The 17,460-nt window shown below is 54.2% G+C and overlaps 1 protein-coding gene across 1 annotated transcript; it reads right to left on the minus strand.

Moving 5' to 3' along the window:
* Positions 1 to 7,183: 7,183 nt before the first annotated feature.
* Positions 7,184 to 17,268, minus strand: SDR9C7 (short chain dehydrogenase/reductase family 9C member 7). Its single transcript, XM_008274190.4, has 4 exons — positions 16,827 to 17,268; positions 13,367 to 13,625; positions 12,577 to 12,740; positions 7,184 to 8,627 (listed from the first exon to the last, which is right to left on the minus strand). The coding sequence occupies exons 1-4, from the start codon at positions 17,125 to 17,127 to the stop codon at positions 8,410 to 8,412; spliced, it is 942 nt and encodes a 313-aa protein (XP_008272412.1). The 5' UTR covers positions 17,128 to 17,268; the 3' UTR covers positions 7,184 to 8,409.
* Between the last annotated feature and the right edge of the window lie 192 nt (positions 17,269 to 17,460).

Consider the following 17,460-nt stretch of genomic DNA (forward strand, 5'->3'; position numbering starts at 1 on the left):
GGTCTCCTACACAGGTGCAGGGGCCCAAGGACTGGGGCCATCTTCTACTGATTTCCCAGGCAATAGCAGAGAGCTGGATCGGAAGTGGAGCAGCCAGGACTCCAGCTGGTGCCCACACGGGATGCTGGCACTGCAGGCAGAGGCTTTACCCCCTACACCACAGTGCTGGCCCCAGTAAACAAATCTTTCAAAAAAAATTCTTTACATTTTTAAGTCAATTCAGGTCAAGAGGACTGAGATTTCTTAATCTGATAATAGGAAAAAAATTAAACAAGCCTCACAGGTTAAAAAAATAAAAATGTTTTGCTGTGCAGCTGCCAGGAGCCAGGAACTTCATCTGGGTCTACTGTGGGTGGCAGGGGTGCAAGCACTAGGGCCATCTTCCACTGCTTTCCCAGGTGCATTAGCAGGGAGCTGGCTCAAAGTGGAGCAGTCAGGACTTGAACCACCACCCATATGGAATGCTGGTGCTACAGGCGGTGGCTTAACCCACCGCTTATTGGGACAATAAACCTGGAAGAAATAACCACCTGGGGGCCGGCGCCGTGGCTCACTAGGCTAATCCTCCGTCTTGCGGCGCCGGCACCCCGGGTTCTAGTCCCGGTCGGGGCACCGGATTCTGTCCCGGTTGCCCCTCTTCCAGGCCAGCTCTCTGCTGTGGCCAGGGAGTGCAGTGGAGGATGGCCCAAGTGCTTGGGCCCTGCACCCCATGGGAGACCAGGATAAGTACCTGGCTCCTGCCATCGGATCAGCGCGGTGCGCTAGCCACCGCGTGCTGGCCGCGGCGACCATTGGAGGGTGAACCAACGGCAAAGGAAGACATTTCTCTCTGTCTCTCTCACTGTCCACTCTGCCTGTCAAAAAATAAAAATAAAAAAATAAATAAATAACCACCTGGGGTCATCGGACAATCAACTGAAGCCACCCCAAAGATAACAACGTCATTCTCAGTTATGTCAGCCATGTGGGGAGCACCTCGGACTAGACTGTTACTGGAATTAAGACTTATTCTATGCATCTGCTCTCCCACAATATGGCACTGAGAAGGGAGTAACAGCTTCTATACAGCTGCCTCCAGTTCAACCAATAAACTGTAGGACCTGCTCCTGATTGGAGGAGAGCAGCGTACTCAGCGTACTCGGCGTACTCGGCGTGTGGGTAGCAGAGTTGGGATTGGTGGAAGAGGACTATAAAGGAGGAGAGAGACAACATGCATCAGGGAACATCTATCTGAAGGAACACCTGTGCAGCCCCCGAGAGAGCCAGCCGGTGGCCGGCGGTGTGCCGCTCCCCCGCGGAAGTGGGGAAAGTGGCTAGGGGGAACCGCCCTTCCACGGAGGTGGAAGGGACGGTAGCCAACCCGGGAAGAACCAGCAGCAAACCCGGGGAGGGCCGAGCAGACGAAAGAACAACGCAGGGTCCTGTGTCGTTCCTCCACGAAGACGGGGAGCGACAAGCCACGCTGTAGGAGACAGTACACCCAGAGAACAGAATTTGGTAGCTTCCTGATTGGCCCTTTGTGTGTTCATGTCAAAAGCGTACACTGATCTTGGCAAAGTTTCTCCTTAGTAATCTTACCAAGATTAAACCAAAGCCCCTGGTGGCCAAGTCCTCTGCTGAAAATGCCTGCAGCAGCGTGACTCAAGAGGCCTGGCTGAAAACCGGGATGGTGGTGTTCCGCTTGAGGAGTCGGCCCCAGGCGCTGGCTTCCAGTTCCCAACTTCTCTTTGAACCCCGGTGCAGGGAGCAGGAGGCGGGTTCTTGTAGGTGCTGGGGAGCAGGCGCAAGGCTGTGAGCCATTCACACAGCCTGTAGAGAGCTTGTGGTTTAATCTTGCAAATGACCCTCTGGATGCGGGCGCGGGCTCTGCAGAGGGGCTACCTCGCTTATGCAGGGCTTTTGCCTGGTCTCAAATAGGATCGGGGTTCCTCCAGGAAAGCTGATTAGTAGGACAGGGGAAGGTAGCATTTACGTCAGCAGCGTAGGAAGTATGGGGATAGGAACCAGTCAGCATCCGTCCTTCGCTGCCTGTCCCGAGAGGCAGCTCTGATTGGCTGCACTCAGTAACATTGGGAGGTAGGCGCAGGGCCTTCCATCACGTGTCAAGGAAAGGGACTGTGAGGGGGCTGCACCTTAAGTGGTAAAGAGCCACGGGGCAGACGGCAAGACCCCCAGCTCCGTTCCTTAACTCTACCCGGCGTGTTAGGAACCATTGTTCTCATTTGAGTGAGGACCTCAGCCTGCTATCTATGGCACCACCAGTTCAAGAAATCATTTCTACTCGGCTTTGAAACAAACGTGATTTGGGCTGGCGCTGTGGCGTAGTAGGCTGAGCCTCCGCCTGCGGTGCCGGTAGCCTATCTGGGCTCCAGTTTGTGTCCCAGCTGCCCCACTTCCGATCCGGCTCTCTGCTTATGACCTGGGAAAGCAGTACTTCTCCTGGGACGTGGGCTAGGCAGGGAAGGAGTGAGGAACAAAGCAGCTGACAGGTTTCCTGCAGTCTCTGGCCCACGGCCTGGCACCCTGACTCCACCCCCTTCCCTGCCAATTCAGCACACCCACTTTCCCATGATGCACCTGGGCCTCCTCCACCATGAAGAAGACGCCATGTTGAACACATGTATGCTGAACTCCACGTAGAGACACTATAAAACCTTCCCAGAGATCATCGTGGGCACTGACTGCAGCCCAAGCTCCACCCCATTTGTATACTCAGGGTATGCCCCTACCCAAGAAAGGAGACCACAAAAGTGGGGTGGGGGCAGGCCTCTGTGGTGTGAATTTTCCTCATGTGTTGTCCCCATTGTGTCTCTGGGTGTATAGTTTTTCTTTAACCTCACTAGATAAACTCTATTCTCATTGTTATGTTATCTCTATGTCTCTGCTTGAAATAAGTCAGCGTGGTACACCAGTCCTACTACTGCTGTCAGCAATGCTGATAATAATAGTCCGGCCTGCCAGTTACCCAGTGGTTGGTCCTGGTCTGGAAGGTCAGGGCTGTGTAGTCCCACCCCCAGGCCAGTAGGGCTCTTAGGAAAAAACCTCGTCAACTGGTTTCTGGAGCATGCTCAGAGGCTGCCAGGAATTTCAGGGCTTGATTGCTCAGTCCTCAAGTCAGCGATTGTTTTTATTGCTGCATACTTGCCTTGCTAAATCTATGTGGCTCAAATGCACATGCAATGAGCTGGTGTTCCTGGAAGATCACATAATGATTACAGGGGTGGGGTGAGGCAAGGAGGCAAAGCAGAGGAGGCTGGGGGAGAGGTGGAGTTAAGCTTGCCTAGTTTTGAACAGTGGTGAATATCTCATAGAGTTAACAAGCTGGCTCCCGCCTAGCTCATGCCTTAGTGTCCGTCTAGACATCTCTTTTTTCAAGACGCCTCCTCCAATCCCTCAAGGCGAGACTAATTGCCCCTGCCTTGTATGAGTTCCTGCAACACATGGTTCCTCGCTCAGCATTACGCAAATCATGCTTTTTATAAGTACTTATTTCCTTGTCCTACGCCGCAGAACTGGAAGTTCCTCCAAGATGGAGATTGAGGCATTTCACCACCACGTCTGCAACCCCAGGCACAGAACCAGCGTATGGGGATGGCTCACCCCAAGTGTCAGCTCAATGAATGAATAAAGGGTCGTCCCTGATTTTTGGCACGAGGAGGAGCGGATCTACAGCAAATCCTTCCCAGGGCACCTCACTGAAACCACAGTTGAATTGCTCCAGAAAGCAAACTGCCCAATTCTCTGGGCATCCACACAAGTGTGCAAGGTGCAGTAGGAAAGCCAGGGAAATGGGGACACCTCATGTGCTAGGGAGAAGCTGCCACCACAGCGAGGACCCAAAGATAATGGTCAGGGACTCTGACATCAAATACAGGTGAACGACAAATTCAGAATCATTTATTTGTGGAAAACGGCTAGATCTTCAGGCAAGATGGCAGAAATCTGGCCTCTCCAGCTGAGGCCACTCCCTTTGTCCCTACCCTGTGCGGCAAGATGGCAGTGCTGCAGGTGCAGGGTTGGCTGGAAAGCCAACAGCTTTGCTGCCAGTCGGGGCAGGCTCAATTTCAGGCAGAAGTGACCACACCAGAGCCTTACCAGTAAAAGCAGCAAACTCGGTAGGAAAGGAACAGAGACAATAGGGAACACAGCTCCTCTGGCCTGTTGGGCCAGCAGTAGACCAGCCAGAAACCTAGTTCACGATCTGCAGCCTGGAAACCAGTCAATGCAATACCGGAGCAGAGCCGAAAGCAAAGCCAACACTGATCATTGTCTGGAACTGGAAGGCCCTCCCAGGCTGTGAAAACCAAAAATGTCTCCATGTTCCCAGTGCCTTCGGGTGGGACTGGGGGGGGGCAACTTGTCCCTGGTTGACAACCATTTCTCTAGAGCAATCATTGAGGAAATAACATTTCTTGAAAGTTTTAAAAACTCGGGGCCGACACTGTGGTGCAGCGAGTTAAAGCCCCAGCCTGCGGTGCTGGCATCCCATGTGGGCGCCGGTTCGAGTCCCAGCTGCTCCTCTTCCAATCCAGCTCTCTGCTATGGCCTGGGAAAGCAGTGGAAGATGGCCCAAATGCTTGGGCCCCTGCGCCTGCTTGGGAAAGCAGGAGGAAGCTCCTGGCTTCTGACTTCAGATATGCACAGCTGCGGCCATTGTGGCCATCTGGGGAGTGAGTTAGCGGATGGAAGACCTCTCTCTCTCTCTGGCTCTACCTCTCTCTGTAACTCTGTCTTTCCAATAAATAAAATAAGTATTTTAAAAAACAGTTTTAAAAAATCAACAGAGGGGGCCCTCCGCCTGCAGCGTCGGCATCCCACATGGGCGCCAGGTTCTAGTTCTGGTTGCTCCTCTTCCAGTCTCTGCTGTGGCCCAGGAAGGCAGTGGAGGATGGCCCAAGTGCTTGGGGCCCTGCACCTGCATAGGAGACCAGGAAGAAGCACCTGGCTCCTGGCTTTGGATTGGCGCAGCGGCCATTTGGGGAGTGAACCAATGGAAGGAAGGCCTTTCTCTCTGTCTCTCACTGTCTATAACTCTACCTGTCAAATAAAAAAAAAAAGGCAAATAAAAAAATCAACAGAGGAGCTAAAATAGTGTATTAAATTTTAAAAAGATGTATTTATTTATTTATTTATTTAAAGGCAGAGAGACAGAGGCAGACGGAAATCTTTCATCAGTTGGTTGACTCATCAAATGCCTGCGATGACCAGAATGCTGCAGAAGAGCTGGGGGCCCTCAGTGATGTCTCCTAGGTGGAGACTCCATTCTGCCTTCAAGAATTGTTGACTAGCAGTACTTCCTTTTTTGCCTCCTGATTGGAAGATGTCCTTGGCTAAGAAGTATATTTACACACATTTCTTCAGTCATTACCCTGCCTGTTTCATGTCAGAAACTCCGACTGGGACGTTGTGTCTATTGCTCCAAGTCTGGCTGTAGCCGTCTCTGTACCTGTCGGCACTGATGCAGAGGGAGTTCTCGCTCGAGAATGTCTCGGGCAGGCCGGCCGGCCGGCCATAGTTCAATGACCTTCATATTACTCCAGGCTCCTTCTTCTTTCTGCTGCCCTTTGTTTCGGCTGAGATCCACTGGGGGCTGGGGAACATGCTGAGACTCAGCGGGGGGAGGGGGGGCAAGCCTGGCCCATGGGAGAGAGGAGGTTTGGAGGGCAGCTGACCCCCGCCCCTGTGGGAAAGAGCTGGAAGAGGGGCCCAAGCAAGGCAGGTTAGAAGGTTCGTGGAAACAGAAAAAGCCCATGCCACATCACCTTCAACTATTTTTTTTCTTTTTTTTCCCCCAACGATTTATATATTTAATTTTAAAGGCAGAGTTATGGAGGCAGAGGCAGAAAGAGACAGAGAGAGGTCCTCCATCTGCTGGTTCATTCCCCAAATGGCTGCAACAGCTGGAGCTAGGCCAACCAAAGCCAGGAGCCTGGAGCTTCTTCCAGGTTTCCCATGGGGGTGCAGAGGCCCAAGCACTTTGGCCATCTTCTACTGCTTTCTCAGGCCATCAGCGATGAGCTAGATGGGAAGTGCAGCATCCAGGACTTGAACCAGTGCCCATATGGGATGCTGGCACTTCAGGCGATGACTTTACCCACTACGCCACAGTGCCAGCCCCCACCTTCAACTATTAATGATGACGTCTTCCACCTAAATGCACAGGTTACCACTTAAATAGCTTCCGTCCCAGACCTCGTGTCCTTTCTATTCAGGCCAGCTTCACCAGAGCACGCGAGGTCTGTGAGGTCGTCTGGGGTCTGCCTAAGCGCATGGTGGAGCTGTGGCTCCCTGAGGCCGTGCCACTCCCAGAGGTGCTTCCAGAAAGTGAGCCCTGGTCCCTCGTGCTCTGGGGCCCCCAAACCTTGCCCTCCTCTCCCATGGGCCAGTGACTCTCCTTGCGTTAGGGGAAAGGCACTGCTTCTCTGAGACGTGTGGACACCCACAGCTCACACACCCTTCTGCTTCTTTCTCCAAACTCTGCACGTTTTCTAAAGATACTGCAGTCGGGGAAACTCAAGCTGGAGGAAATCTGCGTCCAGGCCTCTCCCACATCTCACCCAGGTCGTGAAGTGCCAATGGCTACCCACTTCCGCGGGGAAAGAGGAAGCGAGAAAACAAGGAACTGCGGAAAAGCATACGTTAGGATCTCAAAGTAGTTCCTAGTCCTGATTTCCTCCGTAAAGTGTTTGTGTCTTCAACTAAGAAAATTACTTTTGGGCCTCTGTAACCTTCTCAACAGTGCGTGGGTCTGAGTTTTGAATTTTCCGAGGCAGTAGGCACCGTGACCAGTTCCCCAACACCCTCATCCTGTCCCATGATTAAGGAATTCATGGCAGCTGCATGGCGGAGCACAGACTCAGACAGAGCCCAGGTGCTGACGTCAGCAGTCAGCCACAGGGTCCTGTCGGCGCTCCACTGTTGGAGTCAGCGTGGGTTGGCTTTTCTGTTGCTTATTGCTTAATGCATTCTTCCTGATTCGGAATTTGATACCACGAACAGAACTACTGCAAATAGTAGACAGTAGTGGGTTGCAAGGTACCCCCCTCCCCAGAAAAAAAACACGATATGTTACACACTAGTTTCTGGATCCTGTGACTGTTATCTTATTTGGAAAAATAGTCTTAGCTATGGATATAATTAAGTCACATTCTTGTTTTCAAGTTCAACCAGATGTTGCGGATACACAAGTTCAAGACATTTTAATTAAAAAATTCAAACTTGACCTCTGTTACATGACCACTCGTCAAGATCAAAAAAGTATTTTCAACAGAACTTACGCCAGAAATTTAAGGTTTTGTGAAAGAATTAGTTCCAAGACTCATTTGATGGTGTCCCTAATTTAAGCAATTGATTCTCTGACGATGGAAAAAGGATCCCAGGTCTGGGGGTCTGAACACCTGAGCTCTGTCCTTGGCCAGTGAGCTGGGGTCCTTGGGTAGACCCCTCTGTCTTCTGAGCATTGGTTATTTTGTCCATGGAACTATCAGTGGCTCCCAAGTGCCCTAAGGCATCAGCGTCAGCCAGGTTGTAGGTGCAAATACACACTGTTGGGCTCGCTCTCAGGCCTACTGGATCAGATCACTCTAACACTGGGGCCCACGGAGCTGTAGCTTTAGTTCACTGGGTGATGACGATGTATAGCTCCATCTAGAAGTTACTGGGCGATGGCATCCATGATCTCTCTAAAAATGTAGTTTCTGATTTCTGTTCTTTCTATCACTGTTCATCCTATCCCTACTACCAGACATTGTGCTAAAACAAAACAAACAAATCATAAAAAAGACAATGATTCAATCATATTTATACCACTCCACCTCCCAGCAACTATGCAGTGCCTCATGGGTAGTAGGCACTGGATAAATATTTGAATATTTCATCCGTGGTGAGCAAATAAACGAATGTTGTTTCATGCGGAACCCAATCACCTATGAAAAGAGAAATCTGAAGAGAGAAAGCGTTTTTTTAAACTGTCCGACCTACTCTCGCACTGCCCGCCTGCTCCAGGAAGAGGCCATGTGAGCAGGCTTAGCGCGCGCTTGCAGACCCAGGAGGAAAGGGGTTCGAGTCCCCCCGGGGCCATATTCTCCGGGTTTCCCAATGGACTGCACCCCAGCAGGCGGTGAGTCTCCTCTCGTTGACTTCTCCAGGAGGAAGACGTCCTCCGCCACGCCGCAGCGCTCTGAGCCTGCCAAGACCACTTCCAGCCTCTGGGCCCCAGGGTGTGGGCAGAGGCAGCCACTCCTCTGTTAGAAGTTACAGGTCAATCCGCCGGTGGTGGGCATCAGCCTAGCAAAGTGTCCTTAGCAGCAAGTACCCCCGGGACGGGCGAGGCCCCCACTTGCCACCGTGTCGTCCCTTCCCCCACCGCCTCCTCAACACTCCACCCACCACGGCTCCAGCCTGCCCAGCTCAGACACTGTCTGCCGGCCTTGGGAGGTAGCGGCTCAGAATGAAGTCCGTCACCGCGGTGGGCAGCTTAGCCAGGGGGAGGTAGAGGAGCTTGGCATCCAGGCCGGGGTTGTAGCGGATGCGGGGGTTCCGGGAGACAATGGCGTGCTCCATGCTGTCGGTGACGGCCCTGAATCTCGGCTCTGCCAGCTGCATCATGTGTTTCAACTTCTCGGTATCTGTTTCAGGGCACAAACACAAAAGGGTCTGTTACTGTTTGTGAAAGGTGGTTTCTTCTTTTTTAAGATTGAAAGTCAGAGTTACACAGAGAGAGAAGGAGAGGCAGAGAGAGAGAGAGAGGTCTTCCATCCTCTGGTTCACTCCCCAATTGGACGCAATATCTGGAGCGGTGTCGATCCGAAGCTAGGAGCCAGGAGCCAGGAGCCAGGAGCCAGGAGCCTGGAGCCTGGAGCCAGGAGCCAGGAGCCAGGAGCCTGGAGCCAGGAGCCAGGAGCCAGGAGCCAGGAGCCAGGAGCCAGGAGCCAGGAGCCTACTCTTAGTCTCCCATGTGGGTGCAGGGGCTCAAGGACCTGGGCCATCTTCTACTGCTCTCCTAGGCCATGGCAGAGAGCCGGATGGGAAGTGGAGCAGCCAGGACTTGCATGGGTGCCCATATGGGATGCTGGCACTGCAAGTGGCGGCTGTTTACCCCTACACCACAGCGCCGGCCCCGAGGTGGTTGCTTCTGAGTGCCATCCAAGCTCCGTTTCCTTGAGCTGCTGGGTCTAATGTCTCAGGTGGCTCTGCCAACCACCCCTGGCATTGACCTTTCACAAACAGCCACTTGTCAGGTTATAGCAAATAATCGTATTTCTCCTGCCGAGTGCAGTGCATGGACTTCCTACTCTTGCATTAGACCCGCGATGAGAGCTGTGCCTGGTTCTTCCTCTAACTGTGCCACTTCGTAATTACAAAACCTTGAGTTTAAACTCTCACAGTCTGTAAAGTGGGGACAGCAATGCTTGGATGATGCAAGGCAGGGAGATGAGGGGGCAAGACAGGAGCAAACATATATATGTGTGCATGGAAAATTGGAGGAAGGGAAAACCCTGTCTCACTGATAGGATTCTCACATACTGCAGAGTGTCTGTTTTCCTTCTGTGCCCTTTCCTGAATTCCCACGTTTTCTACCAAAGCACATAAGAAAAAAAAATGTTATTCAGAAATAGACATACTGGATGATGGAAAAAAGCCACCAGAATCCATCGGGTAGAAGTCACCACAAGTTCAAGTGCTCCCCAGCATGGTGGAGTGGCTGTAGTTCACAATAAGGAATTATAGGTTGCATACAGAGTGGCAAGGCCCCAGATAGACAAAGATAGAGGAACGGCAAGGTTGATTGGCTTATGCGGTGCGCATGTGTTGTGATATTGCATTCTACCTCATAAACATGTGTGAGTGCTTCATGGCAAGCAAAAATTAAAAAAAAAAAAAAAACTACATGAGAAGATAGAAATGCTGCCCCCAACGCAGTCTTAGGCCACTGTGGACTCAAGTGGCTGGCTGTCATTCAAGGCTTTGTGTTTGTCCTGGATGGCCCTTAGCCACGTGGGTCATTAAGTCTGTTTTCGTTGAGCTCTGTCTGAGGCTCCCAGCTACTCTGCAGCCCCTCTCAGCACCCCGCAGGCGGTGGCCTCCCCTTGAACTCTGTATTGAGTGCAGAAATGGCTGTCTTGGTTTTGAGCTCCACTGATGCATGGCACCCAGGAGAATCTGTTACTAAAATAACCCCGGGGTGGCTGGAGACCTGCCCCAGACCTGATTGAGTGATTGCAGTCAGCTCACCCAGTGTTTCTGTGTGTACATCAAGGATTCATCACTTCAGTCTGCAGATAATTATGATTTCGAGATCTCTCTTTGGGGGCTGGTGCTGTGGTTCAATAAGTAAAGCTGCCACCTGTGTGGTTCGAGTCCCAGCTGCTCTACTTTCCACCCAGCTGCCTGCTTATGACCCAGGAAAGCAGTGGAAGATGGCCCAAGTGCTTGGGCCCTTGCACCCACGTGAGAGACTTGGAAGAAGCTCCTGGCTCCTGGCTTCAGTTTGGTACAGCTCTGGCCATTGCAGTTATCTGGGGAGTGAACCAGCAGATGGAAGACCTCTCTCTCTCTCTCTCTCTCTCTGCCTCTCCCTGTCTCTCTGTAACTCTGCCTTTCAAATAAATAAATAAATACTAAAAAAAAAAAAAAAAATCTCTCTTTGCAATACTGGAACCTACAGTGTGTAGGTGGCAGCGTTTGGAAGAGAAGGAAGCCTCACTCAGTCCAAGCAAAGATAATACCAACTACGCAGCTTTTAAACCCGCCGTGGTCACCAGGGGCCAGCGCTAGTCTGTGTGCTTTACATAGCTTCATTTGCTTGATTCTCAGAACTCATTGCAGCTGAGAGTACTGGGAGGTTAAGTCTCCTCCCCCAGGTGAGCAGGCAGCTGGAATGCGTACCTGGGTGGCCTGGTTCCAAGCCTAAGAACCTGACCAGGACAGAAAAGTCTGTCCCAAGTGAGAGAGGGAAAAAAAACAAAAAAACAAAAAACAGATCAGAGAAATGTGGGACGTGGCTGAGGTCCAGAGGGAGCGAGGGCAGGGCTGGCAGTGCGGCTGCTTTGCTCTGACCTGGCTTGGGGGGGTGGCACACCTCCCGAGCCCTCCAAGAACCAGCCCAGCTTCTTGGCTGGTGGCGGCCCCATTGTGAGAGCCCACAGCCGACTGCGACTGCGACTGCCGAGGGAGCTGCCTGCACTGTGAGCCGGAACCTGCTTCTATGGGCAGAGGTTGTCCCAGGTACCGGCGGCTGGGGTGACTCTTAGGGGTGCTCTGCCTCCCGGCCAGTGGAGCCAAATTTGGAGAGAGCTGGGAGGTGTTGCGAGTCATCCTCCGCTGAAACCACACGGGCCGGCTTTGAGTCAGAAGCTGCCGGTGACTACGGGGCTTTCTGCTTCTCCCTCACCAGGAGATGTTCCATCAGGCCTTCGGACCAGTTCCTCCTCCCCTGCTCCTGCAGGCCTCCCACTACCACGCGCCACAGCGGCTGCCCCCGCCCCCACTGGAAGAGCCACACTAAACTGGGCAGGGGGCAGCGGAGCTGTCCCTCATCCACCCTCCAAGGGCACCTGAGGCTTGCGGGTGACCCTCAGCACAGGGAGAGCACGGGAAGCTCCCTTTAAACACCCAGTGCTCATTTTCCTCTTTATTTAACAAGCACTTGGTGTGAGATACTTCCCACCTACGCATCCTCATAGCCACCCTGTGAAATAGGCGCTGTCGTTAGCTCCATTTCACAGATGAGAAAACTGAGGTTGCTATGACTGGACTATGATCTGAGAGTGTACCCCCAGAGGTTCGGTCCCTGGGGAGGCAGTGTTGGGAGGTGGGCGAACCTTTAGGGAGAGGGACCTACCGAGAAGTCATGAGGTCATTGGGGCATCAACCTCCGAAGAGATTCGTGCATTGCTCAGGGAGCCTGGTTAGTCCCCACGGAGCAAGTTGCTACAAAAAGCCCAGCTGACCCTCGAGCCAGGCGGCTTCGTGTTTTGCTCTGTGACCTCTTCCCCATGAGCCCTTGCCACCGCAATGCCACCTGCATGAAGCCCACATCCGAGGCGGGCCCAGTGGGGCCACCATTGATCTTGAACTTTCAATCTGTCACACTCTGAGCTAAATAAGCTCCTTTTCTTTATCCAGTGCTCAGCCCCGGCTGTTATGGCTGTGGAAAGTGCACTGGCACAGCGGCGTGGGAAGACACCACACATGTGCGATGTCTCCTGGCTGGGACTTGGCAGTACCAGCCTTGAACCCGGGAATCCCGGCTCCAGGAGCCATGCCACTCATCTCGGCACGCTGTCACGGCATTCACCTGCATGACGGTGTCGAGGTCGGGGTGGGGTGGGGTGGTAGATGCCAAGTATGGGAAGTCTCTCTCCTGATCCCCCATCACCCCAGCAGCTATGGTGCCACTGCTTGGTCTCCATTCTCGAACACCCCAGCTTGGCCACTAGCTGTGTGCCCTGGGCTCTGGACCCCTGGGAGCTTCCAACCCTTCATCTGGACACTGAACAATTGTCAGCAATGCCAGCAATGTCCCCGGCCCTCCCCCACTGCCCCCCCCCCCCCCCCCCGCCCCGGGCAGCTCACAGGTGTGCAAGTACTCCTCGCCGTAGCTGTCCCGGGTCTCCTGCGGCAGCCTGTCCCACAGCTTTCGCAAGCGTGCCTCCAGCTTCTCCTTGCCCAGGATGGATGTCCGGTAGTTCCCAGGCTCAATGATGCTAACCTTCACCCCGAAGTAGTGGAGCTCACGCCTGGGACATTAAGAGTCACACTCAAACTGGGCCACAAGGGGACAGCCATCTCTCTGGAGGGACCTGTCTCTCCAGGAACTGACAGTGCTCTCCCCACCCTGGCCCACTCATTGCATTCAAGCAGAAAAAGCCCTTCCTTAGGGCTGGGCCCCTCCCCATCCTGGCCCCGCAGAGGCTGAGCAACTGTGTTAGGCAAACCCAGCCCAGAGGAGGCCGATAAAGAATCGAGGCCAAGACCTCAACACCCACCAGTTCCTCCCACTCTTGGCCCCACACCCAGCACCCACGTGGCTGTTGGGGTGACACGGTCTATACAAGGGCTACACAGAAGACTCCTCCAAGGGCCCCTTGTAGCACCTGTGCCCCCAGGCCTCTCTGTCCTACACCCGTGGGTCCAAACAGGGTTCTAGTCACCCTGGGATGGCATCAGAGAGGACCCACCTGGTGGCTCTCCAGCCCCCTCTTCTCATCCCTTCTTTGCATGGTCCTTGGAGAAGGCCCCTAGAAGTCTTGTCTTCCTCCCTCCAGAATGGCCCTGCCCGCACACTATCCCCCCTGACCCTCTCTCCCTAGGTAAAACCCCCAGGATTCCCACCCAGAGCGGGGTGACCCTAGGACCCAGTCACCTGATGCTGTCAGAGAAGGCCTCGACACCAAACTTGGAGACACAGTAGCCACCACCGATGACAGCCACACGCCCACCAGAGCTGGACATGTTGACCACTCTGCCCCGGGCCTTCTTGATCATGGGCAGCATGTGCAGGGTCACGTCAATCAGCCCCACCAAGTTCACATTGATCACCTTCACAAAGTCCTCCTTGGTCAGCCACTCGTTGGGACCACTGGGCAGGCCCACACCTGCATTGTTCACCAGGGCCCAGAGGCCTGGGAATGAGATGAAGGGACAAAGAACCACAGAAAATCAGCAGTGCTTATCCAGTACCTGCCAGCTTAGGGTCTGAGAAAGGTGGTGCAGGTGCCTAAAACACAGGACAGGGGCAGACTGCCTGCAATGCGGGCATCCCACGTGGGTGCTGGTTCCAGTCCTGGCTGCTCCACTTCTGAGCCAGCTCCCTGCTAAGGGCCTGGGAAAAGCAGCAGAAGATGGTTCAAGTGCTTGGGCCTCTGCACCCATGTGGGAGACCTGGATGGAGTTCCAGGCTCCTTGCTTTGGCCTGGTCCAACCCTGGCTGTGGTAGCCATTTAGGGAGTGAACCAGTAGATGGAAGATATCTCTCTGCCTCTCTCTCTCTCTCTCTCTCTCTCTAACTCTGCCTTTCAAATAAATAAATAATTCTTTAAAAAAAAATAAAGATACAAGAGCACCTGTCTTGGGGCCTGGGGCCTGGGGTGTGGAGCTATAACAGCCTAAAGCGCGTCAGCCTTTTACTAGTCTTCTCCCTAAGGGACATTCACATAAAGCCTGCCGGTCGGCGGGGGCTCTGTTGTGGCCACAGTCCCAGCTTCAGCTAAGAGCACCAAGTTATTAGTTCTGGGCTAAGCAGTGTCCTTGTCATCCCAGTGAATTCATGTGTAAACCCTCCCCTTCTCTATTCACCAGAGCACAAGAAATGTACTCACTTCACGTTACCAAAATCAGTCCCTCCCTCCATGCGTTCGTTCTCACAGCCAGCCACTCATCCATCCACACCTTCATTCTATTCTCTGCCAATTACAGGACCAAGGAGACATACCTCTCCCTCCAGGGGCTCACACACCAGAGAAGAACAATGTGTAGGTAAAGACACAACCTATTCAAACGAAATGATTATGGGAAAGGTGAAAAGGACTCGCTGAGATATTTAAACTGGGTTGGGATAAAGAGGGCAGGAGAGATGTTGGGTAGTGCTGTCCAGCTCTGCAGGGGTTTGGGGCTCCACCTCCAACCTTGAGCGAGTGACTTCCCCTCCATGGGTCTCGGGTCTCGGGTCTCGGGCTGGGTGAGAGCGCCTGCATCCAGCCTGCATTTTGCAAGTCAGGGGGAAGTGCGGGGTGGCTCTCCTTGCATTTGCTTTACACATGGAGCTTCCAAGGCCAACTCCACTGCGGGGAGGGCAATGCCAAAGTCACTGGCAGGGCCTCCAAATGGTCCTCATGGACCCCTTCCAGCTCCTTCAGTCAAGGGTTCCGTGATCCCACAGCCTTGTCTCCTCTCCCTCCCTCCCCCCAGACTGCACCCCGTCCTTGGCCCCCACAGCCCCAAGATTCCTGCACATTCCAACACGTTCCGCTCTCTCCCCAGGCCCCTCAAAGATGTCCACACCCTCACCCTGGGGACCTGTGACTGTGTTGGTTACGTGGGAAAGAGCAGATGGGATCAAGGTTGCGCCTCACTGGCCCTAAAGGGAGGAGGCGACTCTGGATCAGCCTGGGGGCCCGGTATCATCACAAGGATCCTCTGGAGTGGACAAGGAGACTGAGGCCAGGGAACCAGAGATGGAGAAGGACCCAGCCCAACCTTGTGGCCTTGAGGATGCAGCCGGGGGCCAAGGGATGCAGGCGGCTCCAGGAGTTGGAGAAGGCAACAGAAGGGGTTCTCCAAGAGCCTCCGGAAGGAGCGCTACTCTGCCAGCACCATGGCTTTAGCCTAGGGAGGTCCATCTTGGGCTTCTGTCCTACAAGGTTCTAAAGCTGAGTCATGTTAAGCCATGAGGTACACGGTAATTTGTTACCTGAAACAGGTACACCCAGTGCAGTGGGAAACTAAGCTACTTGGTGAGTTACTCCCCTGTGTGGCCCAGGGGTGAGGGAGGGAGGTGCCAGGCAGCCTGTGGAGGAAAGAGGCTCACCCCTGCTGAATTATTAATTAGTTAGTTCATTTAACAAATATTTATGATAAATCAGAAAAGTAGAGTAAAAGGCGTTGTGCACTGCACAGCGACAAAGGCTGTGGAGAGAAGGTTAAGCAGGGCTCTGCAGCCCCGCCGTGCACTTCCACCCCTTTCTGGGCGAGGACCGCCCCCACCCGCCCCAGGCTGCAACCCGCTTTTCCTGCTCCTCCCGTCCCTGCATCCATGTCCACGCCCACGCCTTGCGTGTCGGAAAGTCGCTGGACAGAGTCCTGTGGGCACCCAGCCTCCTTTGCCAATTAGGAGCAGACGCTGTGATGCAGGCATTCTCCCCGAGTCAAACCAACAGCCACAGCGTGACACAGGAAGAGAAAAGATTTCACGCTCCGCTCCGCTCCGGGGGCCAGGGGCTGGGGGCCGGGGGCCTGGGGCCTGGAGCCAGCGTTGTGGCACAGCCGGGTTCAGCCGCCACCTGCGACGCCAGCTCCACTTCCCATCCAGCTCTCTGCTGATGCGCCTGGGAAAGCAGCGGAAGATGACCCATGTCCTGCCCATGTGGGAGACCCGGATGACGCTCCTGGCTCCTGGCCATTTGCGGAGTGACCAGTACCTGGAAGATCTCTTTCTCTGTTTCTCCCTCTCTCTCTCTGTAACTGCCTTTCAAATAAATAAATAAATAAATAACATCTAAAAAAAAATCTGCTCCCCTGCCTGACAGGGAGGAGAGCGGATGCTCCCCACTCGGGAAGTGCAATGACTGTGGCTGGGCCAGGCTGATCCAGTAGCCAGTAACTCCATCCTGGTTTCCCATGTGGGTATCAGGTACCCAAGTACTTGGACCACCTTCCGCTCATATTCCAAGCACATTAGCAGGGAATTAGATAGGAAGTAGAGCAGCCGAGACATGAACCAGCACCCATATGGAATGCCCACATTGCAGGAGGCTTAACTGGCTGTGACCCCAGCCAGAGATGTGGGTGTGTTCCAGAGGGGCTACGGTGAGGCACCTCTGTCAGCCGCGTCTGGACAAACAAAATGCATCTTCCTTCCCTCCCCCCTCTCCCCTCCCTCCTTCCCTCCCTCCTATTGCCAGTCTGCCCTGTCCCCCGCTGGGCTTCAGGGAGAGAAAAGACGTGTTCCCAGGAAATCACCTCCTCGGCCAGCTATGGGTGGCTCCCTGCGTCACCTCTCCCACCCTCTGGACACCAGGCCCCCGGGCGCTATCAGATGCTGTGGGTCATGGACAGAGTCGGGAAGGCTAACCTGAAGAACGCAAAGAAAAAGCCATTTGCCCCACCTTGCTCGCCCACTTGGTCCCTCACCCACTGGGCCGCCGCCCGGATGCTGTCGGTCTTGGTGACGTCCAGGAGCGTGGTGTGCAGCCGGTAGGACGTCTCCCGCAGGAGCTTCTGGGCCCCCTCCTCTGAGAAGCAAGCCGCCAGCACCCGCATGCCCCGCTCCACCAGCTGCCTGGCCAGCAGGTTCCCGAAGCCGGAGTCACAGCCCGTGATGAAGACGAACTTCTCCGAGAGGTGGGGGACCAGATTGCAGTTCTTGAACCAGCGGTACATAAAGGAGAGGTCTGTGAGAGCCGCCATGGGGCCTGGGTGGGGGCTCTGGGGACGGCGGGAGAGGCTGGTCCTGGAGCCCTGGCCGGCAGTCTGCGGAGCCCACACGGGAGGGCTCCCTGCCTTCCACCCCTCGCCACAGATGCGGGGCCCTGAGTGAGCCACTCTGTAATTTTTATAGGTGGATGTGTCACCACACCAATTAGTCCGGATGCAAGAAATTCAAGCTCAACCTGAAGCCCTGTCACCTCTGATAGCCCTGCTGGCCGCCTCCCTCCCTGTCCCTGCCCTGATGGCTGAAGACACCAAGGATGCGGGAAAGCCCCCACGGGCCAGGTGGGTGCCAGGAGGGGTCTCTGTGTC

Source organism: Oryctolagus cuniculus, chromosome 11 (assembly GCF_964237555.1).
Source record: "Oryctolagus cuniculus chromosome 11, mOryCun1.1, whole genome shotgun sequence".
Classification (NCBI taxonomy): Eukaryota; Metazoa; Chordata; class Mammalia; order Lagomorpha; family Leporidae; genus Oryctolagus; species Oryctolagus cuniculus.